Raw genomic sequence first — 20,578 nt, 5'->3', positions numbered from 1 at the left:
CTTGATGAAACTTATATATTTAAAATCAGCATTAAAATGCGATTCTTTTGATGTAACTATTAGTATCAAAATTCCGTTTTATAGAGTTTTGGTTACTATTGAGCCGGGTCGCTCCTTACTACAGTTCGTTACCAGGAACTGTTTGATTACTATAAATTGCGTATAGATATACGTTTCTTAGCTGTTTTTTGGCATTCAAATTTTCCTATTTAGGTTGGACCCACGTCGGATTTTATACAAAATCCCCTGAATTTCCTTTTGTTTTTGTCATTTATTTACTTCTAGTTTTCGGTCAGTTATCCCCCGCCCTATACATTTTTCAAACATAGCTCTATTTCAAAGAATAATTGTCCTAGGAAAATTCATAGAAAAACACACTTTCAAATTTGATTTTCAATGACAATTTATGTTTTTCTAGTTTACCACCCCTCCCCCTCATGTTCATCAAACATTTCGTGGTAAGGAACTGTAAGTAAGGAGCGAATTGGCTCAATAGAGATCAAAACTTTAGAAAACGGAATTTGATATCAATAGATAGATCAAAAGAATCAGCATACTATGCTGATTCCAAATATATAAAATTCATGAAGTTTAGTGCTACCCAACAAAAGTTGCGAGCATAAGAAAATTGGCCTGATTTTTCAAATAGGGGGGGGGGGAAACACCACCTAAAAGTGTCCTAAAAAACCAGCTGATTTACGAGATCAGAAAACCCTATTGCAGAAGTTTTAGCCTCCTATATATTTTCCACTTTTTGTCAGAAGAAGGATCACTGATGCGTGTTTATTTGTTTTTTTTTTTTTTTTTTTATTTTTTCAGGGGTAATTGTAACTAAATAATGGTCCTAGAAGATAGGGAAATGGTGCATTCAAACAGAAATTGAGATTTCGTAACAACCAAAAAATTGAGAGAGGAATATTCGTTTTGACGTCTTTCCAGAGCTTTTTGCTACGTGAGAACCGTTCAAAATGTCAATGAACACGTACTTTACCCGTGCTAAAATTAACTTATATTAAATATTGGGGTTCCTTGCACATACAACCCTTATTTTGATTTGGAAATAATAAATAATTTCTTCTTTTTTTTTACTGGAAGATCATAATGGATCTTAATTGAGGTTGGAGTTTATTAGAGGGACTACTTTCCAGTAACGGAGTCCCCCCCCCCTGTTAAAACAAAATACAAGATACATGGCTCTGAAATTCGTGTGGGAATTCCCCCTCCCCCGCTATTTAAGTTATGGTAAGACTACAGTCTTTCAATTACTCTTTTTCACTTACTTAGAAAACCATACGTAGGAAACAAGGCTTAGAGAAATGATATTAGGAAGGAAATCCTATGGGATATAAAACGGTGAATTAAGACAATGTCTCTACAGTATAACTAGGACTACACTGGCTACCGTAGCAAAACAAAAATAGTTAAACATAGCGATAATGATGATACTTCAACGAACGGGAGAAGAAAAAATAAATCAACCACTACTTTGGAAAGGCATTTCCCACAGCTATAATTTCCAGAATTTAAATAACTATTTTCTTAATTATGTTTTCACGTTGTTTCTCCATATTACAAAAATTAATAAAACTCAGCCTTAAAAAGGAATTCCGGAGCTTTTTACCCTGAAAATGTTTATTAGCCAAACCTATTAGGGAGGAAAGACTTCGGGATGAAAAAAAAATTATTTATAAATAAATAGAATCTTTCTTCTTTTTAGCAAGATGTGAGTTAATTCTTCATACATGCAACAATCAATAAAGATCAAATAAACAAATGCTAAAGTTTCTAAGCAAATAGTAAGGGTTTAGTTGGACGAAAAATTTAGCCTGAAATTTTAAATGTGAACTATGTCCTTAATTGTATGCTATGTAAGTGATGTTTGCATGTTCTAATTAGCTCTAGGTAGCCGCATTATTGCTTTGACGATTTGATATTTTCAGGGTCAATATTTAACATTAGGTTAATAAGGTCAATCTTCGATATTTCACACTGACTTCCTTTTCTTTCTAGCTTAATTGCAATGCAAACCCCTTTCATTTTTTTCAAACTTTATAGTTCTTTCTAACTCTTCTAGCCTTTCGTATTGCACTATTGTATTATGCAAAAAACAATAAGGCAAAAGAAACAGAAAAACATCGATGACAGCGTATTGTTTTTATTCACTGTTGTAAAATTTTCTAAGTGTTTTACTTAGTTATAAAATTCTACTGTTTTCTATCACATTTGCTCATAAGTAATAATTCCTTTAAGAGCCAGAGAATAAACTGGATAGTTCCCCTTTTAATCTTTCAACATGCATAAACTCGAACAAAGATCTCAAGGTATCATTTCCAGATATAGAGCACAAACTTTCAGAATAAATCAGAAAGAAATGGGAAATGAAGATATAATGTAAATCGTAAATCTGAGACTACAAGTAAACATTTTCGTCAGTAACTTTTGTCTCTTAAAGCAATCCAACTTTACAAAATATAACGATGGCGGCACATAAACAGTCCATAAAAAGGGAGCAATTGAATACGTAAAGAATACATACTGAAAGAAACCTATGTATATATATATATATATATATATATATATATATATATATATATATATATATATATATATATATATATATATATATATATAATGTATAATTGCTTGAAAAAGGACTATACTGATAGTTGCATAATATATAAACTAATTGACGGAGAAAAAACAAGATAGGTGAAACTTACCTGTAAAACAGCGGCTCCTATGGCTACTCCTCCAATAATATTCAAGTTCATTGTTGCCCAAGTTGTGATGGCAGGAATACAACCAGTCGTATATATTCTTTTTCTGGCTTCTGAATCCTAAAATACCAACGAAAACAAAAATACTACTTTTAGTAATTTAATAATATTGCCCTATATCAGATAAACTTCCAGCATCGAATCTAGATCCAAAATTAGGCTTCTAAAAGTGTTTCAAGTGCCAACCACCACATTTAGTTCAGCAAATCTACGGCTTGACACTGAACAATTTGTATTCTATATGTTTTTTTTCACCATCCAGACCAAAAAAATTCACCGAATCTGAAAGTTTTCCGATCTAAGCCCTCCTGAAATTTGTCAAATTTGAGTGTGAGATAGAGGCCTAGACTAAAAACTGAATTATATATTACTAACTACAAACTAGCAGACAGTTCATTTGCTAGGGTAGTTGTTCTCAAACTGTGGTATGTGTACCCCTTGGGGGTAAGCAAGATTTTTAAGGGGGTGTGCGACAGGCCAACAAAAAGAAAAAACAACCCTTTAATTCTAGGACTGTAAATTTTATTTATATTTTAGCTATAGTATACTTAGTACCGGTAATTGAGACGGGGTACCTAAAATGTTTTGTGGGTAAAAAGGGATACACTGTCTAAATAAGATTGAGAACCACTGTGCTAGGGTAAAAACAGCGTTGGAATAGAATCGACGGAATATTTTCTGTACCGGATCAATTTTTAAGGGGAGTGTGATTAGTTTCTTAAGTTGGAGAATTATTTTATTGTTAAATGGGCACTTTGTAGGCCCAGTTTGTTAACGTGCACTGTTGAGTGATATGCAGGAAAGTCTTTTGGGCCGACTTCACACAGGTTCAATTGGAATCCACTTGGATGCATTAGTGATGCTCGGCCCTCACCCAAAGATAAGCCGATTTGTTTCTGCTTATCGACTTCTCATAATGATATACTATCAGTTATGCAGTGTTTCATGCAGTTTGATGCTACGTTCGCTAAATTCAAGAACTGCCCCATATGGCTCATGAGAGTTATGCAAGTAGGAAAGGATTTGCAAGGAAAGCCCACTTATCTGGTCTTTTACTACGGTAGTCACGATGAATTTAGGCTAATATATGCAAATCTTTAAGAATACAACCCTAAAACGACATATTCATCCACGCCTACTGTCAAAAAAGCATTTGCGAAACTTGCTAATACCCCCGAAATTTACCAAACTCTTTCAAAGACTTTTTTAGCCCTGAAAGTAAGAGATGTATTAGGGCCTAACTCAGTTTCTACAAGTATCGCCCCGATTTACAAGCAATTAGTTGCAACTGAAGCCCAGCTGGAGAAGACAAAAAGTGATCTGCTAAAGAAAGTGACTGAAAAGTTCAATGACGCAAGGTCACTAGAAGAGGCTACTGATCTGATAGTCAGTCAGATTTATGATTCAGTCACGTTTGAGTTTAGTCCTTCCTTTTATGCGTATTTTTTTTTTCTCTTTTGGCGGTAAGAGATGGCCGGGTCTGAAGAAGGAAAATTTAGCATTGAGGATTATTTATCTAGAGGAATCGCCCGTGATGATGATTCCCCTAGAACCAACCTCCCTCCCTAAAAAAATAGTGCTTAACTGCGTGCACCACATTAGTTTTCGTCATAGAGAATGACCAATGTTTGTATTTTTGTTCTTGGAATGTCCATGTGCCATCAAGTTACCCAGATATACTCCAGTTACTAGGTGATTTTTCTTCCCAGTTTGATGTCGTTGGGCTATGCGAAATGTTTTTGTGTGTAAATATCTTCTCTTTCGCTTTATTTACTTCAAGGGTAAAAACTACATGTCAAAACTTGTGCTTCACTAGGCCTAGGTGGTATTGCACTTTTGGTGAAGGAAGGGATCAGGAGTGATATAAGGGATAATCTTAGTATTTGGAGAGAAGGTAAGGGGAAATTTTTTGAGTAGATATTGGACTTAATAACCTATTTTTTTTTTAAATTAGTATGGTGTATAAGCCTCCTGGCGCTCACTTGGATGAGTTTACTGACGGATTTAATGAGCCCCTTGATAAAGTCCCAAATGGTGTTAGTCATATGGTGATGGGAGATTTTAATTTTAATTTATTGGGTCTATCTAGTCAAAATGGTGATTTCTGTAATTTTTTAATAGTAAACGATTATTGACAATGTATTCGTTCATTCAATTGATCTGGATCGAAGCTTTTCCGATGTGATCATATTTCCTGGGTCTGATCATCTTACCCTCTGAGCTACAATTTATTGTAGTGTTAAACAAGTAAAAAAAAAAAACCTAAAATTTCGGCTTAAGAAAAACGAAAATCTCCTAAAGTTTTCAGAGGAAGTGAGTGCAATAGACTGGGGTCAATTGTTTGAAGAGAAAGAACGCCCCACTAAAGCCCTAGATTGTCTGATGGAAGTCAATCACCCTAGTTATGAAAGGATGTATCCAGTAAAAGTTCTTAAATGAAAGAAGTTTGTTCCCCGTAAACAATGGATAACAGAGAAGAAAATTGAACAAATAGGATTAAGAAATCAGCTTTATGAAACATATTTGAATCCCAAAAGTGACGAGTCTTTTATTTAATTTACAAAGCCAAGAAATCTGGTGAATACAGTGAGAAAAAAAAAAAAACAATGTCTGATTATTATGGAAATAATTAGGAGGAAAGTAAAGGTAATATGAAAGAAACGTAGAATATTTTAAATGAGATCATGGGTGGTAAGGGAAAAGAGACCACGGCAGACACTAATTTGGAAGGATGTAATTGTGGGGATTCAACTGAAATTGTAAATAAGTCTGCTAAATTGTTCTCGAATATTAGATCCGAGATGCAATCTAGTGTTAGCAATAAATATAATGAAATCAACTGCAATGATATTGATGAGGTCCGTGGTGAAAAATTAAACATGGAATTTTAGCCGTAGGTCGTATATACTTTGGAGGAAGCTCATTTGATTGAAGATTCCAGTTCTCTTTTTAGAGTCAAAAGTATCGGAGACAAACATCCTTTTCTCCCCATCCTCTTTTCCCCAAAGGCATCCGATCGAAACTTCGAGATGGCTATTTTGGTGAAAACAGTCCAAACATCATATACAAATGCCTCTAGAGTTCGCACAACCCTCCAGTGCCTAGGGGACATCTAAGGCTTTTATTGAAGGACTGGTCATATGAACCTGGTAGGGGGTTCATTTGATTGGAAATCGGAAGTTCTAGTGGCTTTTTTGAGAGTCAAAAGTGACTCTAGGGCAGCTAGCCCCCCCCACACCCTCTTTTCGATCGGATCAAGAATTTTGCGATAGCCATTTTTTCAAAATGGGTCAGAGGCCATATAACTCTGCCACATGGGTTGACAAAACTCCCCACCGCCCCCAAGACAAGAGCTGTAAGCTATGCAAGTTGCCCATTGTTAGCATATAAGGTTTTTAGGAGGAGGAGGCTCAATCAATTTGAAGCTGAAGGTTTAATTTTCCTTTTTAAGAGTCAATAGTGATCGGAAAGCATCCACCCCATTCGTCTTTCCCCTCCAAATGCTTCCGATCAAAGTTATGAGAAAGCCATATTGTTCAAAATGTTCCGAAGGTCAAATAAGCATAGTTCCAGATTTAATAATTCCCCAACGCCTATGGGGTAAGGGCTTTAAGTTATGCTAGCTGCCTTTTGTTAACAAAAAGGTTTTTATCAGGATGGTGAAAGTGTGAACTTTGGAGGGGGTTATTTCAATTGGAAATATAAAGTTCTAATGCCATTTTTAAGAGTCAAAAATAATCGGAGAATAACCAGCCCCGCCCCCTCACTTCACGCAATTATTTCACAAATGGATCCGTTCACAATTTTGAGACAGTTATTTTGTTAAAAATAGTCCAAGCGTCAACTAACTAGAAATCAAGGGTTGAAAAATCCAACCAGCCTCTGGAGCAAGGGCCGTAACTTATGCAAGTTGTTCATTGTTAAATATGAGGTATTTGTGAAGGGGGTTGGTCGCAAGCCGGGTCGCTCCTTACTTACAGTACGTCAATACGAACTATTTGAACGGATTTGGACGCAACTGTTACTAAAGATAAACATTAACTGAACCTCAGAGCTAGTAAGTCTCACTGTGAATAGGCCTAAATACCTCCCGAAGGAAGAATAATAGACAGCTACGTGGTAATATCCAGATTAAATATGCAAGAGTATTTGTACTTGTTTGCTTATGGTTTCTTTTGATGCGTTGATAATTTACAATCAACGCTCCATCAAAAAAATTTAAATAGAAGTTAGTTCTTAAGCACAATGGTTTTCAAAAACAAACTGGGCAAAAGTATAAAGAAAACAAAATTTGAGACCAAAAGAAAAACTTAAATAATTCATCATTAAAGTCTCAACTGGGTTTATTGAATTTCTAAATATGAAACGTGGACAAGTATCATAATAAATTTCAAAACTTTTTTTTAACCAGTCTCCTTAAGCAAATGTTTGCATATGTTAAATTTTGATTCTCTTCTCTCCCCAAACTGAATGTTAACTCCTTGCGCAAATATTTGCCTATTCTTGCTTTTATCTCTCTCCTGAAGCAATGCCAAAAGGTTTCATTTCTATGGTAAAAATCTTACCTCTTTCATTTATGGATATTAAATGGAAAAAACAAGTTTTTTCAACTGAGAGTAAGGAGCAACATTAAAACACAAAACAAACCTAAATTATTCCGTGTATAGAGAGGATTGCCCCTCTCAAAACCCTGCTCTTCACGCTATTGTTTTTAACACTTGTAAAAAAGCTTCCTAGTCTAATTAAACGGCACTTGTGTTTCAGGAGTCGTTCTTAAACAAATTGGGGGAAAAAGTCAAACTTTGGCGTGAAGAGTAATGTATTGAGAAGGGGACAACCCCTTCATGTACAGAATACTTTTTTTGTTCGTTTTGAGCTTTAACGTTGCTCCGTACTTTCAGCTTAATAAATTTGTTTTTTTTTTTCGATTTAATTTCTGATCGTTTTTGAATTAATGCCGATAAATGTGGCTAACCATCCGAAAATTCTCTCGGAATCCCTCCCCTCAAGGGAAAGTTATCCGTGGAAATTTTCTCCTATGTAAAGAACAACCCTACGGTTAAATTTCTTCCGGTCAATTCCCTCCTCACTGAAAATCCCCCCCCCTGTCTGTAAAATATTTTCAAGACAATTTAGCCTGAACGATTCTCATTAGCATACTTTCGTTTGAAAAATAAAATCGTTTTTCAATTACTCCGGAAACACTCCCTTCCGTGGAAATTTTTTACCGGAAATTCAAACCCGCTGAACATTTTACCAGGGCAATCTCCCCAGAACACCTCCATTAGCAAATTGAGTTGGCAAATAGAAAGTAAGACAAATAAAAAGATTCCGTATAGGAATTCTGTAAAATCCTTTCGGCCTAAAATCTCTCTGGAAAGTTTACTCCCGGAAATTTTTCTCTCCACGGAAAATTATCCCCATGGATATCCACCCCAAGCACAAAATTCCACCGCTCCACGAGAAATGTTTGTATACTTCCTAGTGAAAAATACTGTACGTAAACAATGGGAATATTTTTTTGAATTAAAGGCCTATCCATAAGGGCTGTGGGGGTCATGTCATCTCCAAAAACATAGTTTTGGGAGCTTTCAACTATGCTGAACTAAAGGGCTATCTAAAAATTTTCATCAGACGACTTTGGCGAAAAATGGGCGTAAGAGGGAGTTTATTGCCCTTCAATCTTTTAGGTTTATTAAAAAGGGCACTATAATTTCTAATTCCCAGTCAAATGAGCCCTGTGGTTTGCGGATTTGTCTTTCAATTCTTCCATTTTTTTTAACTGTGAAAAAACACACTTAGCTTTGGCTATACAATTTTTAACATCTTCACTGCTCTCACCATATTTACTAAGAATACTACCAAGGTAAGTGAAGCTGTCCACCTGATCAATCTTTCCGGAACAAATAGGAGATTAAAACTCTAGCTTCCAACCATGATTGGCTTTGTTCCGACAGCCCTTTTTGGCAGACGTTTAAATGACCAGAGTCAAGAAAACCATATCCTTTATCAAACTTGTGAGTCAGCTTTAAGCTAAACGTTTTTCAGTTTATTTATGAGCATAAGCATGAAACATTTCAAAAAATTCAACTGAAATTGAAACTTTTATAAATAAAGCAGCGAAATCAAGACATGGAATTTCGAGACATGACTTTTCCTTAATTATTTCATGAAAATCTTGAATAAAACCAGAATTTCAATCTCGAATCCTGAGAGACTTTTTTCTACAAGAGTTAGACACTAACCTTTTTTTGGTGGAAGGATAGTTTTGTTTCTGTTTCTTTTTATGCTATTTAGTCGGCAAAAAAGATAATCTTTCTCCAAGATATTATTCGACATTTTTCAGACATCAGAGGATTTTTTTTTCCTCTTTAAGGTCTCCATATCGGATTCAAGTTTTGAATTTTTCTGTCGCACTGTTCCAAAATGTAGCCTACATCACTGATCACAACAAAAAAAATAATGTAGTTGGTTTGAACCCCCCCCCAACCCCAACATAACTAAGAGAGATAACTGTTGTATGGCTCGGATTCCGATATTCACTTTTAATTCAGGGCTTCAGTTATTGTTTGCTTTTCTAGTACAGTAAAATAAATGGCAAGTAGAAACCTTTGAATCATTTGGAATATTTACATAACTAAGCAGAAAAAATCAGGTCATTTCGGCATAGCTTCAGGAGAAAAGGGGTCCTTTGGATACTATCCCTTCAAACATACGCTTTTACAACGTCCAAAAAATTCAAAGGAGACAAAACTTGGAACTACAGAATACCAGGCGGTAGTTAAGACTCAAATAAATCTATTTCATTCTACAACTAGCTGCTATCAAAAAGACCCAAAATAATGTTAGAACACTGAACTTCACAATCTATTCACTAGCAGGTTTCTAAGTTTTATAGCTCAGGGAAATTCCTAACTTCTGAAACTTTTAAGCCTTTTAGCAACTCAACCGAATAACGTCAGTAATTTAAAGTTTCTTTCGGAAAATATACTTGACAGTAGCAAAGCTGCACATCATATTTCATTGAGGTCAGGATACTTTCATGTGAAAGTTCAGGCAAGGCTTAGAAGTGGTACATACTTAAGAATACCTATCAGCATGTACCCTTGCTCCTAGACTGTTTCCCTATTAATTTTAAGCAGACCAGGGTGTTAGCATAAACTTAACGATCGGACACGGGATGTATGCTTCTTTAAATCATCACTTTTATGTCCCTTTGACCCAAGGTATTTGTTTCGTATATTGCAAAGTGATCGGCCGAAACCTGCCAAACTTTCTGCTGAAAACTTGGCAGTAGAGGGTGGTGTTGGAAGGGTTATGTTTCCACTTCGCTCCTCCAACCATAATGGTGAAATTCCGTGCATTACCCCAGTTCAAACAAAATATAGCGTGCCCACCTTTCAGCAAAAATTTGATGGTAGGACGTAGGGTTGGGGGACAACGAACTCACTTGGTCCTCTAAGCATATAGATTAGAAATTCTTATCTGATTCCAGCAAAAGCATGGTGGAGCATATCTACTATAAACCAAAATGTTGATGGTGAAGTAGAGGGTTTGGAGATGCTGGAGGCGTTATTTGTCAATGTATGCCAACTTAAAGTTTCCATTTCAATATTTTCGGCCCAGTCCGTGGACAACATCATACATAGTACACAGTTTAGACTCAGACAGGTTGGAACACCAGAATGGGCTGTAAACCCAGAGTGGAATAGTTCCAAAAAGTAAATAAAAAAAGCACGGTGCTCCATTGGTACCATTCACCTCGGTTTACCTTTTTTCAAACAGTGAAGTCATTTAGCCAACGAGCCAGAAGATCTAGGGTTTTCAGGATTTCTGACCTTCAAGGTGTTAATTTTAAGATTTCCGGCCCAATTCATGGACCATTTTAGGATTTTATGGACGCTGGAAGGGTCATTTGCCAACATCGTCCTCCAATCATACAGATAGAAAGTCTTGTATGATTCCATATCAAACAAAGTGGAATGTGGTTATTGAACCAACCCGCAGATTCGACTTAGACATTTTTTGCAGTGAGTAAGGACTTCAATTGTTTTCACGGCATTTAATCCATATTATTTAGCTTTGACTCAGACAGGTTGGAAACTCAGAGTGAGCTGGAAAACTATGGTGGAATTGTTCCAAAAACTGTAAAAAGCAAACTGAGTCCCCCATTAGTCCCGTGCACCTGGGTTTACAACGGCCAAAATCATGGACCATTTGGCAGTAGAAAAGAGGGCTTTAGGGAACTGGAAAGGTCACTCACATTAAGGAGTATACATATAGAAAACCTTGATCTTGATAAAGATGGTACAGGACAAGTTCCAAGACAATCGGACAACTTAGACAAAACAAGCCCACCCTTTCTACAATAACTTTTCGGTAAAAAACAGATGCTTTAAATAAATTAGACCGTTGCCCTTGGAACTGTGGAGGTCATGTCGACCCAGGTGGCATACTCATTGGATCTTTCGGCTCTTTGGTACAAAATAGTTTTTTCTACATGTTGATCAGATGCCATACTAGGCCAAAAAAGGGGAGGTTGACAAATGATGCAGGGTGGCATGGTTACCCACTCATCACTTTTGGCTCTCAAAAAGCACGGTAGAGCTTCCTTTTCGAACTTAGCAGAGCAAGAGCTCTTTCGAACAAGAGCAACCTTGCAAGTTTCAACAACCGCCGCTTCCATATGAAGTCACAACACGAAAACGAAATAATATATGGGCAAAATTTTACTCTTTACTAAATCAATATTAGTGACGGATTTCCATAAAGAGAGATTTCTTAGACATGGATTCCCAGTTCCATCAACTCTGAAATACCATTCAATTTCAACCATTGACAAATTAAGTTTCCTCTGTTTTTTCATATATTTTTTCAATGTCGTTCTTCTAACAAGAATTTGGTTTTCTAGTTACAAGTCGGACCCCCAATCCCACTATATACCGAGCTTAATCAAACTGTTCCTTTGATTTTAAGATCACAAATAAAAATTTTCATGGAAAGGAATTAGTAAAAAAAAAAAACACGCTTTCAGAAAATTTTAAATTGTGTTAATCAGTTACTTGTCACTTCTGGGAAAAATATTACTTTCTCCAGTTCATATTTCATTAGGCTTTATTAAAAACTTTGTAAAAGCGATCGATAGAGTCAGTGATGGATATTTTTTTTTTTCAAAGACAAAATTTCTTATTAATCAGTGACACCAAAAGAAAAGAAGGGAAAACATACCAACAACTAATAAGGGTATTTATTACGGGCAGTAGACAGTTTCAGAAAAATTTATGCTGTTTTAGTCTGTTATTTAGTCTGTTGCTATTTTGCTGTTATTTTGCAGAGTAGAGCAAGCTTCTGAAAAGACCTTGAACAGTTCTCTTTAATAGGCAAGGCAAAAAAAATCGAGAAAATAAATCATTGTACTAAATTTAAAACCAGAATTAGCTAAAGTACTAAGCAAATCAGAAAATGTACTTACACTCATCTTCTGAACATTGTAACCACACATAACGTTCACAAAGGTACTCTATAAGAAAGATAAGAAAGATATAGCCTCTAGTCAAGGAATATCAAAATTCAAAACTAATTTGAAAAATAAATTCATTTACCAGTATTAACTGAGCAAGACCCAGAAAAGACAAAGTGAAAATCAAGGAAACACAAAAAGAAACAACAAAAAGAAAAACACAGTGCGACAATCACAAACAGGGGATAAACAAAAATGACCAAAGACGGAAAGACACTTGGCAGTCAGTAGAGAAAACAACGAATACGCTTCTCAATAACCCCAGCTGAGTTTACCAATCGATACTTTCTCGGTAGAAAAGAGTTAGGCCTACTTGTCTATGTTGGCGATTCCATCAAATTCTTTTCAAATTAAAGCCGGCAAACTTGCTTTCTCTTACCATAAAAAAGCCAAATATGAGCAAGAGCAAGTAAGTGAAGACTGGTAGGGTATTATATAACCAAGAACGGTAAACCCAACTCAAATACGAAACGTTCGAAGCCAGGGATGCATACACAGCCCGAATCTTTTAGTCATAATTTTTACGCGCCAGGTTGGCATTTTCTTTCGGATTTGCTCCGATAGGCACACCCCGGTCAGAGAGACTGCTTTCAAAAGAAATCTAAGGGCAACCAGTCCCCCTCCATGCCCTTTTTATGTGTGGAAAAATATCAAAAGTAATAATGTGTGGTAAAAAATATATTTTCTACTATAGCTCTTTACTAAAGATCAAATAAAAAAAACGTTTTTTTTTTTAACTGAAAGAAAGGAGCGACATTAAAACTTAAAACGAACAAAAATTATTCCGTATACGAAAGGGACTGTTCCCTACTCAGCGCCCCATTCTTTACGCTAAAGCTTGACTCTTTCTCTCAACTCTACTTTTTAAAACAGTAAAAAACTTAAATCTTAAACTAAAACTTAAACAGTAAAACGGTTAAAAAAATCAATACTTTTATACTTCCCAAAAACTAATACTATATGTCAGCAATGGATGATGTTCATAGCTTCTAGCCCCTCCTCGGGGGTTTGGGGATTAAGCGAGCCTCAAAAACATGGTTGATTGATCTTTTGACTATGCTGAACAAAATGGCTATCTCAAAACTTCTATCGACTTTGTGGGAAAGAAGGGCTAGCTACCCTCTAACGTTTTAGGCCACTTAAAAAGGACACTAGAACTTTTGATTTCCGATCAAATGAGCCCTTTCCCAATCTTCTAGGGTCACTGGTAGTAGTATACTATACATTAGTCCAGACTTTTCACCCTTATTTGGGCACTAAAGCTTGCCTATAGTCCAGACCTTACACCCTAATTTGGGCACTAAAGCTGACCTATACTAAACTAGAGCATTGACCTACATGTTCCTGTCAGAACATGATTAATAAATATTAGATCTTCATTGAATAAAAGCAATTTCCGGTTATTGTAATACTTAATATTCAAGTCATGACAATTAAATGAAAAAATGTTTTGTCTTTTGAAAGTAATATTTAGTATTGGGGTATGCATAAAGTAGAAATTATAAAGTTGTATATATTTTAAGCAATGATACAACAGCCCTTGGCCATCCAGGTCCCCACCTCCATGGCCCCCTATGCCTCTTCCCCACACTTTTTGCCTCCTTTTTTGTACTGATTTTTTTAGCTTAACTTTTTTAATTAGAAAGTTTTTTCAACTTTTTCGTCATGTCTTACAATGACATAAAATCACTTAAAACAAAAAATTCACTTGTTACATTTTCGAAACATGAAATGAAGATGTTATAGGTATGATAGTCGTGATTTTCGCTATTAGATAAATATTATTGGTAGTAACACTTCTGTTGTTTTTACTTAGAATTTTTGGGGACTTAGAAATTTTTTCAGCTTTTTTTTTTCATGTCTTAAAATAACACAAAATATATTTCAAACAAAAAAATTCACTTGTCCTATTTTCGAAATACGAAACGAAGATAATATAGATATGGTAGTCGTGATTTATCCTATTAGAAAAATAATGTTTGTACCTAGATTTTTTTCTTACTTTGAATTTTTTGGGACTTTTAGACTATAATTTTTAGGCTATAAGCACCTGGTTATGTCAAGCGTTTTTTTGGAAGGGTGTCATATGGTAATAGCTTCTGATATTGATAAGAAAATTTGCCAAGTATTTCCAAATCTTGTCTGATTTTATACAACATCTTGCACTATATTATAAGACTCGCCTGATATAGCGAGAATCTTGTATAGCATTATCGAAACCTTGCATGGTATTATCAAAATCAACACAAATACGCATACACGAGTCAAGCAAACAGTCACTCAAACACACAGGCACAGAGAGTGAGAGAGACAAAAACATATACAAACAAACATATTCAGATATACAAACATACAAAGACAGAACCTGGAACAAGCAAACAGTCGCTCAGACACACAGACACAGAGAGTGAGAGAGACACAAACAAAACCAAACACACAGATCCAGACATAAAAATAGACAAGAACAGATAATGGGACAAGCAATTACCCACCCAACACATAGGCAAAGAGAATGAGAGAGACAAAAACACATAGATTAGATATACAAACAGACAAAGAGAGACACTGGGACCAACAAACACCTACCACACAGCAAACACACAGGCACAGAGAGGGAAAGAGAAAAAATATAGATACAAACAGACAAAGACAGACTGGGACAGGCTAACATCCACAAGCACAGAGAGATAGATAGAGAGAAACAGAGAAAAAGAGAGTGTATGAGAGAGAGAGAAACACATACAAACACGCAGATTCAGACATACACGCAAAAAGAACGACACTGGGACAAGCAAACACCTGCTCAATCAAACAAGCACAGTGAGAGAGACTAGGTGAGAGAGAGCGTGCCACGCCACGCAAAGTGAACCTATATTAACCTAACTTGAACATTTATTTGAAAGAAAGGTGGGGATTGTAGGTTGGCTGCAGGAGCCCGGGTGCAGGTAGAAATTAACTGGCTGTTTGCTTGTCTCTCTCACTGTGCCTGTGTGTATGAGTAGGTGTTTGCTTGTCGCAGTGTCTGTCTTTGTCTATTTGTATGTCTGAATCTGTGTGTTTGTATGTCTTTTTGTCTCTCTCACTCTCTGTGCCTGTGTTTCTAGGCAGGTGTTTGCTTGTCCCAGTGTCTGTTTTTATTTCTCTGTGCTTCTTTGTCTCTGTGCTTTTAGGTGTTGATTTTGACAATACCATGTAAAATTCGATAATGCAATAGAGGATTCTCGTTAGTCCAAAACATTCGAAGTCCAAAAAAATTTTATGCCCCGAAAAATTATAAGTAAAAAAAAAATCTCACTACAAACAATATTTTTCAAGTCAGAAAAATCATGACTAACATATCTATATTATCTTCATTTCTTAATTAAATAAAAAAAACTAGTTTTTTTCAACTGAAAGTAAGGAGCGACATTTAAACTTAAAACGAACAGAAATTACTCCGTATATGGAATGGGTTGTCCCCTCCGCAGTCCCTCGCTCTTTACGCTAAAGTTTGACTCTTTGCCACAATTCTACTTTTTAAAACAATTACAAACTTTAGCGTCAAGAGCAAGGGATTGCGGAGTGGACAACCCATTTCATATGCGAGGTAATTTCTGTTCGTTTAAGTTTTAATGTCGTTCCTTACTTTCAGTTGAAAAAACTAGTTTTTTTATTTAATTTCTGAACGTTTTTGAATTAATATATGTTTGATTTTGGCTCTCCACTCATAAACTATTAAAATGAAATTTGCATATTAATTCTTCTTTTGGCTAAATGGCTTTCTCTTAGTTTTGATCAGACGATTTTGAGAAATAAGGGGTGGGGAAGGAGGCCTAGCTGCCCTCCAATTTTTCGGTTACTTAAAAAGGCAACTAGAACTTTTAATTTTTAACGAATGTTTTTATTAGTAAAAAATATACGTAACTTAAGAATCAACTTACGTACCAAACTTTTATATTCTTATATTTTTATTATGTACATGAGGGGGTTTGTCCCGTCGTTAATACCTCGCTCTTTACACTAAATTTTATGTTTTGTCCTAATTCTTTAAGAATGACCCCTGATTAGAAAGGCCGTAGGATAAATAGTTGAAATTACTAAAAAATACTTAGCATAAAGAATGAGGTATTTATCACCTCCTAAATGCATCGCTATTTATGCTAAAGTATTTTTAGAACCCTCATATTCGTAATAATCTCTGTTCGTTTTAAGTTTTAATGCTAATCCTTACTTTTAATTGAAAAAACTTTTTCATTTTTTTTTCATTGTTTTTTATAGTAATGCTTGAAAATCCCGCGCCCTTTTCATTGAGTTTCTCTTCCCCCATGACGTATTCCTCCAAGAAAAGATCCTACCACATAGTCCCCTCGCCTCAACCCAACCCCCAAACCAAAGACATCCCCCTGAAAACGTCTGTGCACTTCCCAATAACCATTACTGTATATAAACACTGGTCAAAGTTTGTAGCTTGCAGCCCCTCGCCCAGGAACTGTGGGGGAGTAAGTCATCCCCAAAGACATTGTTATTATGGTTTTCGACTATGCGGAACAAAATGGCTATCTCAAAATTTTGATCCGTTGATTTTGGGAAAAAATGAGCGTGGGAGAGGGCCGAGATGCCATCCAATTTTGTTGGTCACTTAAAAAGGGCACTAGAACTTTTCATTTCCGTTAGAATGAGCCCTCTTGCGACATTCTAGGACCACTTGGTCGATACGATGACCCCTGGGTAAAAAAAAACAAAAAAACAAATAATGGATGGTTGAAAGTATTTGGGGTTTCAGCGATAACCAGTCAAAGTGGAAAAGGTATGCCGTCCGGTGGTATAGTGGTACTCGCCCGAGCGGAACTTCTACCGGCGATTCACTCATTTTCTGACAATTATATGACTGTCAAAATAAACGAGACTGTCATTTACTTTACTCAGTACATGCCCACTGACTACCGAGACCTTAAGTATGAACACAAGTTAAGTATTGCTTGTAAAAAGTTAGCAAGTTCAGTAAGTGGTTCGGAAACACAGGGATTAGACGTTATACTAGCGGGAGACATGAACTGTAATCTCTCTGGTACAAACCCACGATCACAAATCTTTATCAATACTCTCACCGGTCTTGAGGTTCTTTTGAACGATCTTGATCTTACATACATCCATAATTCGGGAGCAACCTCAGCCCTTCATTTCTTTCTTCAAACCAAGCAGACGACATTGCCTCTCCCCTCTCCATATGTTGACACTACCATCAACATTTCCAATCACTTACCCGTATCCTGTTCTTTCCATAAAACTATACAACCAAGCATAGGTCTCAGCAAAGTCAGGAAGTGGCGTAAGAATTCTGACTGGTAGAAGATCAATATACACATATACCAGTCTGTTTGTGATGAGATGCTGGGAAGGATCAAGGTACCCTACCACCCTCTATAAGCGAATCCCAGTCTAGACACCACTGAGAAACAGATTGATTTAAATGTATACTGCATGGAAATAATCCTTGCTTTGAGAGTCGCTGAAAGTGCTGCGGTACCACAATGCAAGGTTCGCATTGGTACTGAAGTTCCACGCTGGAAAGAAAACCCACTCCAAGCTCAGCTTTGTCACGCTTCTAAGTTTTGGCACAAAATGTGCATAGATATAGGAAAGGCCCGATCAGGTGCTGTGAATACGGTGCGGATTTATCTGAAAAGAAAGTTTGCCAAATGCCTGCAGAAGCACAATGCTACCATTCTGGATGAACATAGCAACACGCTGAAAAGTGACCCAAATTCCTTGTGAAATTTCCTTAAAAGGAAAACAAGAAGTGATTGTGACGGTCCCAGCCTCTGGCCCACAGAAGAACAGTAGATAGTTATTACAAGTTACAGTTTGCAGCACCCGACGCTACGCTTGTGTCGAAATATGAAGATAACCTTGATCTCTTGTTAAGTGAAGCATCGTCTTCACTCGGGTTTGTGGTAACTGTTTCTGATGTTTGGGCGGCGATAGTTATAGCAAAGAAGAAGTTCTCAAGAGGCATTGACCAAGTGTGTGGCATGCATTTAGCTCACGGCAGCCAAAGGGTCCTTGAGCATCTCACTCTGTTCCACCAGATGGTTTTCACTTGCGGTTTAGTGCAAGATTCCCTTTGTATTGGGGTTGTCACCCCGGTATTAAAGAAAGGAAAAGACCCTGCTGAATGCGGCTCTCACCGCCCCATAACAGTTGCCCCAGTTCTTTGCAAAATTTTTGAGCTTCTTTTTATTGATGAGTTATGTGGAGTTTGTGAAAGCCCTGACAACCAATTTGGTTTTAAACAATCTGTTAGTAGGAAACATGTTCACCATATCATTGGTATTCTACTTTTAGAGTGTGACCAGACAAGGGAAAGGGTTATAGCAGCTAGTCATGATGTCAGCCAAGCGTTCGATTCTGGCATCCATGCTTAGATACTGTCGTGTCCGCTCAAACGTGGCCTTGACAGATCAATCGCCTTACCACTCCGAAATTTGTATAAAAAACTGAAGGTTAGAATTAAAGTCCCGACGATTGATGGTCCACAAATTTCGGCTGTAGTAGTTCCTGTAGAAAAAGGTATACGACAAGGGGCAGTTTCTTCCCCTCCCTTTTACAATAATAGTGTTATAGATGTTGAGCTGAGTTTTGCATTTAGAGGTATAGATATACCACTGTTAAATTATGCCGATGATATACAAAATTTAAGCCGTTCTTTTGGGATGATAGAGAAGAACTTTAATGTTCTAAGCAACGCTTATTCCAAAATAAACCTGTCTTTTAATGAAAGTAAGAGCGAAATTGTTGTTTTCAACCGTTAAAGCTCAGATGACGTTCCTGATCCTGATATCCGACTTGGAAAGTGTGTCATGAGACCAGCGCCTAGTTTAGTTACCTCGGGCTCCCAATCGGTTATGACGTGAAATATACAAGATCACTGCTAGTTGAACATTTGACCAACAAGATCCGCAAATCTTATGGTTTACTCATATCTTCCAAGACAAATTATAATAGACACATCAGAGCAAGGCTTTTCAATGCGCTGGTGCAGTCACACGTTATTGGTCTTTCCCCGTTTTGGGTTCTATAAACCGATCGGAATAAGTGTACCATCCGGTCATACTTTTATCGTTTTCGTAAGTTCTTGTTAGGCCTACCACTCTGGACTAGAAACTCTTGGATTAGTGAAAGATATTGCATTGTTGATCCATATTTGGCCATCCAAAATCGGCTTTCTCGCTACGTCTGATCTCTCTGCAAGAATTTTTCCCTGTATGGGGCGATGGTGCCATAATCATCTTCTTCTTATAAGTTATCTTTCTAGTTCATATATATTTTCTCTTGTTATTCATGTATTATATAGGATAAGTGTTGAGTTTTTTGGTCGTTTTGTTAATTTCGTTTGCTCTGTTTTTCTTTGTTATATTAGCTTTGTTGTGCTTGCTATTGTTGAGTTAATTGTACTTTTGTTGTGCTTTGTTTATTAGTTTTTTCTCTGAACTCCACTGTTTATACTTTTGTATGTTTGTGGGTAATAAATATTATTATTATTATTTGTTTCCGGTGTATTTGGTGGTAAGACCAATTTGGTTCCAGTGGTAAGACATGAAGGGGACTTGTTAGTAATAATCGGCTGTTAGGCCACAATCATCTTCAGCGATGAGGGGTTTGCAACTTTTTCTAGTTGCAATGAGGGGTTTGCAACTTTTGCGAGTTGATATACTTGGTAACAGCTTAAGCATTTAATCGAAGCGAGGAAACAAAACCAGTGTTGCTCTCGCAACACTTTAACCAGCGAATCCGAACAAAGGTTGCCACAACACCTCACGTTGCCCATGCAACGTAGATCTAATTTCTGTTTGTTTTGGGTCTCATTTATTCATTGATAGCGATTTCAATTCTTTGTAAGTTCAAACCATCCAATTACTTTATTTCTGCTCGTCTTTGGTTTATTATGGATCTTTTCTTTAAAATAAATCTGCCAAGTTTTAAAATTAATTTTTACAAACAGGAACAAATCAATAAGGATATAATTTATAATTTTGATGGTGAGATCGAGCATTAAATTAAGACCGATAACCATCTATGGTCAGGGGCGTAGCTCCAGCATTTATACTGAGGGGGTAAGAGCCCCCCCCCCAAAAAAAAAAAACTACGCATAAGTTATGATTTATGGTCACCATGTTGCTTAGGGGCAAAGCAACAGTATCCGCTTTCCTACTTTTAAGAGCTGGTCATCTATAAAGTTAAAGAAGGGAGAACAATTGACCCTCATCCAAAATACAGACAGAATTCTCTCCATTCACGATTG

General features: G+C 36.5%; 1 protein-coding gene across 4 annotated transcripts in view; it reads right to left on the bottom strand.

Moving 5' to 3' along the window:
* Positions 1-20,578, bottom strand: part of LOC136030234 (tetraspanin-33-like) — a 183,380-nt gene that overhangs the window by 23,747 nt on the left and 139,055 nt on the right. For all 4 annotated transcript variants that reach the window (XM_065709055.1, XM_065709054.1, XM_065709057.1 and 1 more), the window contains 2 exons: positions 12,250-12,297; positions 2,721-2,837 (listed from right to left, as the gene is read on the bottom strand). In XM_065709055.1, coding sequence (XP_065565127.1) covers positions 2,721-2,837; positions 12,250-12,297 — 165 coding nt within the window. The remainder of the gene's footprint in view (positions 1-2,720; positions 2,838-12,249; positions 12,298-20,578) is intronic.

The sequence above is a fragment of the Artemia franciscana genome, chromosome 8, assembly GCF_032884065.1.
Source record: "Artemia franciscana chromosome 8, ASM3288406v1, whole genome shotgun sequence".
NCBI classification, from domain to species: Eukaryota; Metazoa; Arthropoda; class Branchiopoda; order Anostraca; family Artemiidae; genus Artemia; species Artemia franciscana.
Note: the sequence above shows the minus strand (reverse complement) of the source record. Positions and strands in the feature narration are given on the sequence as shown.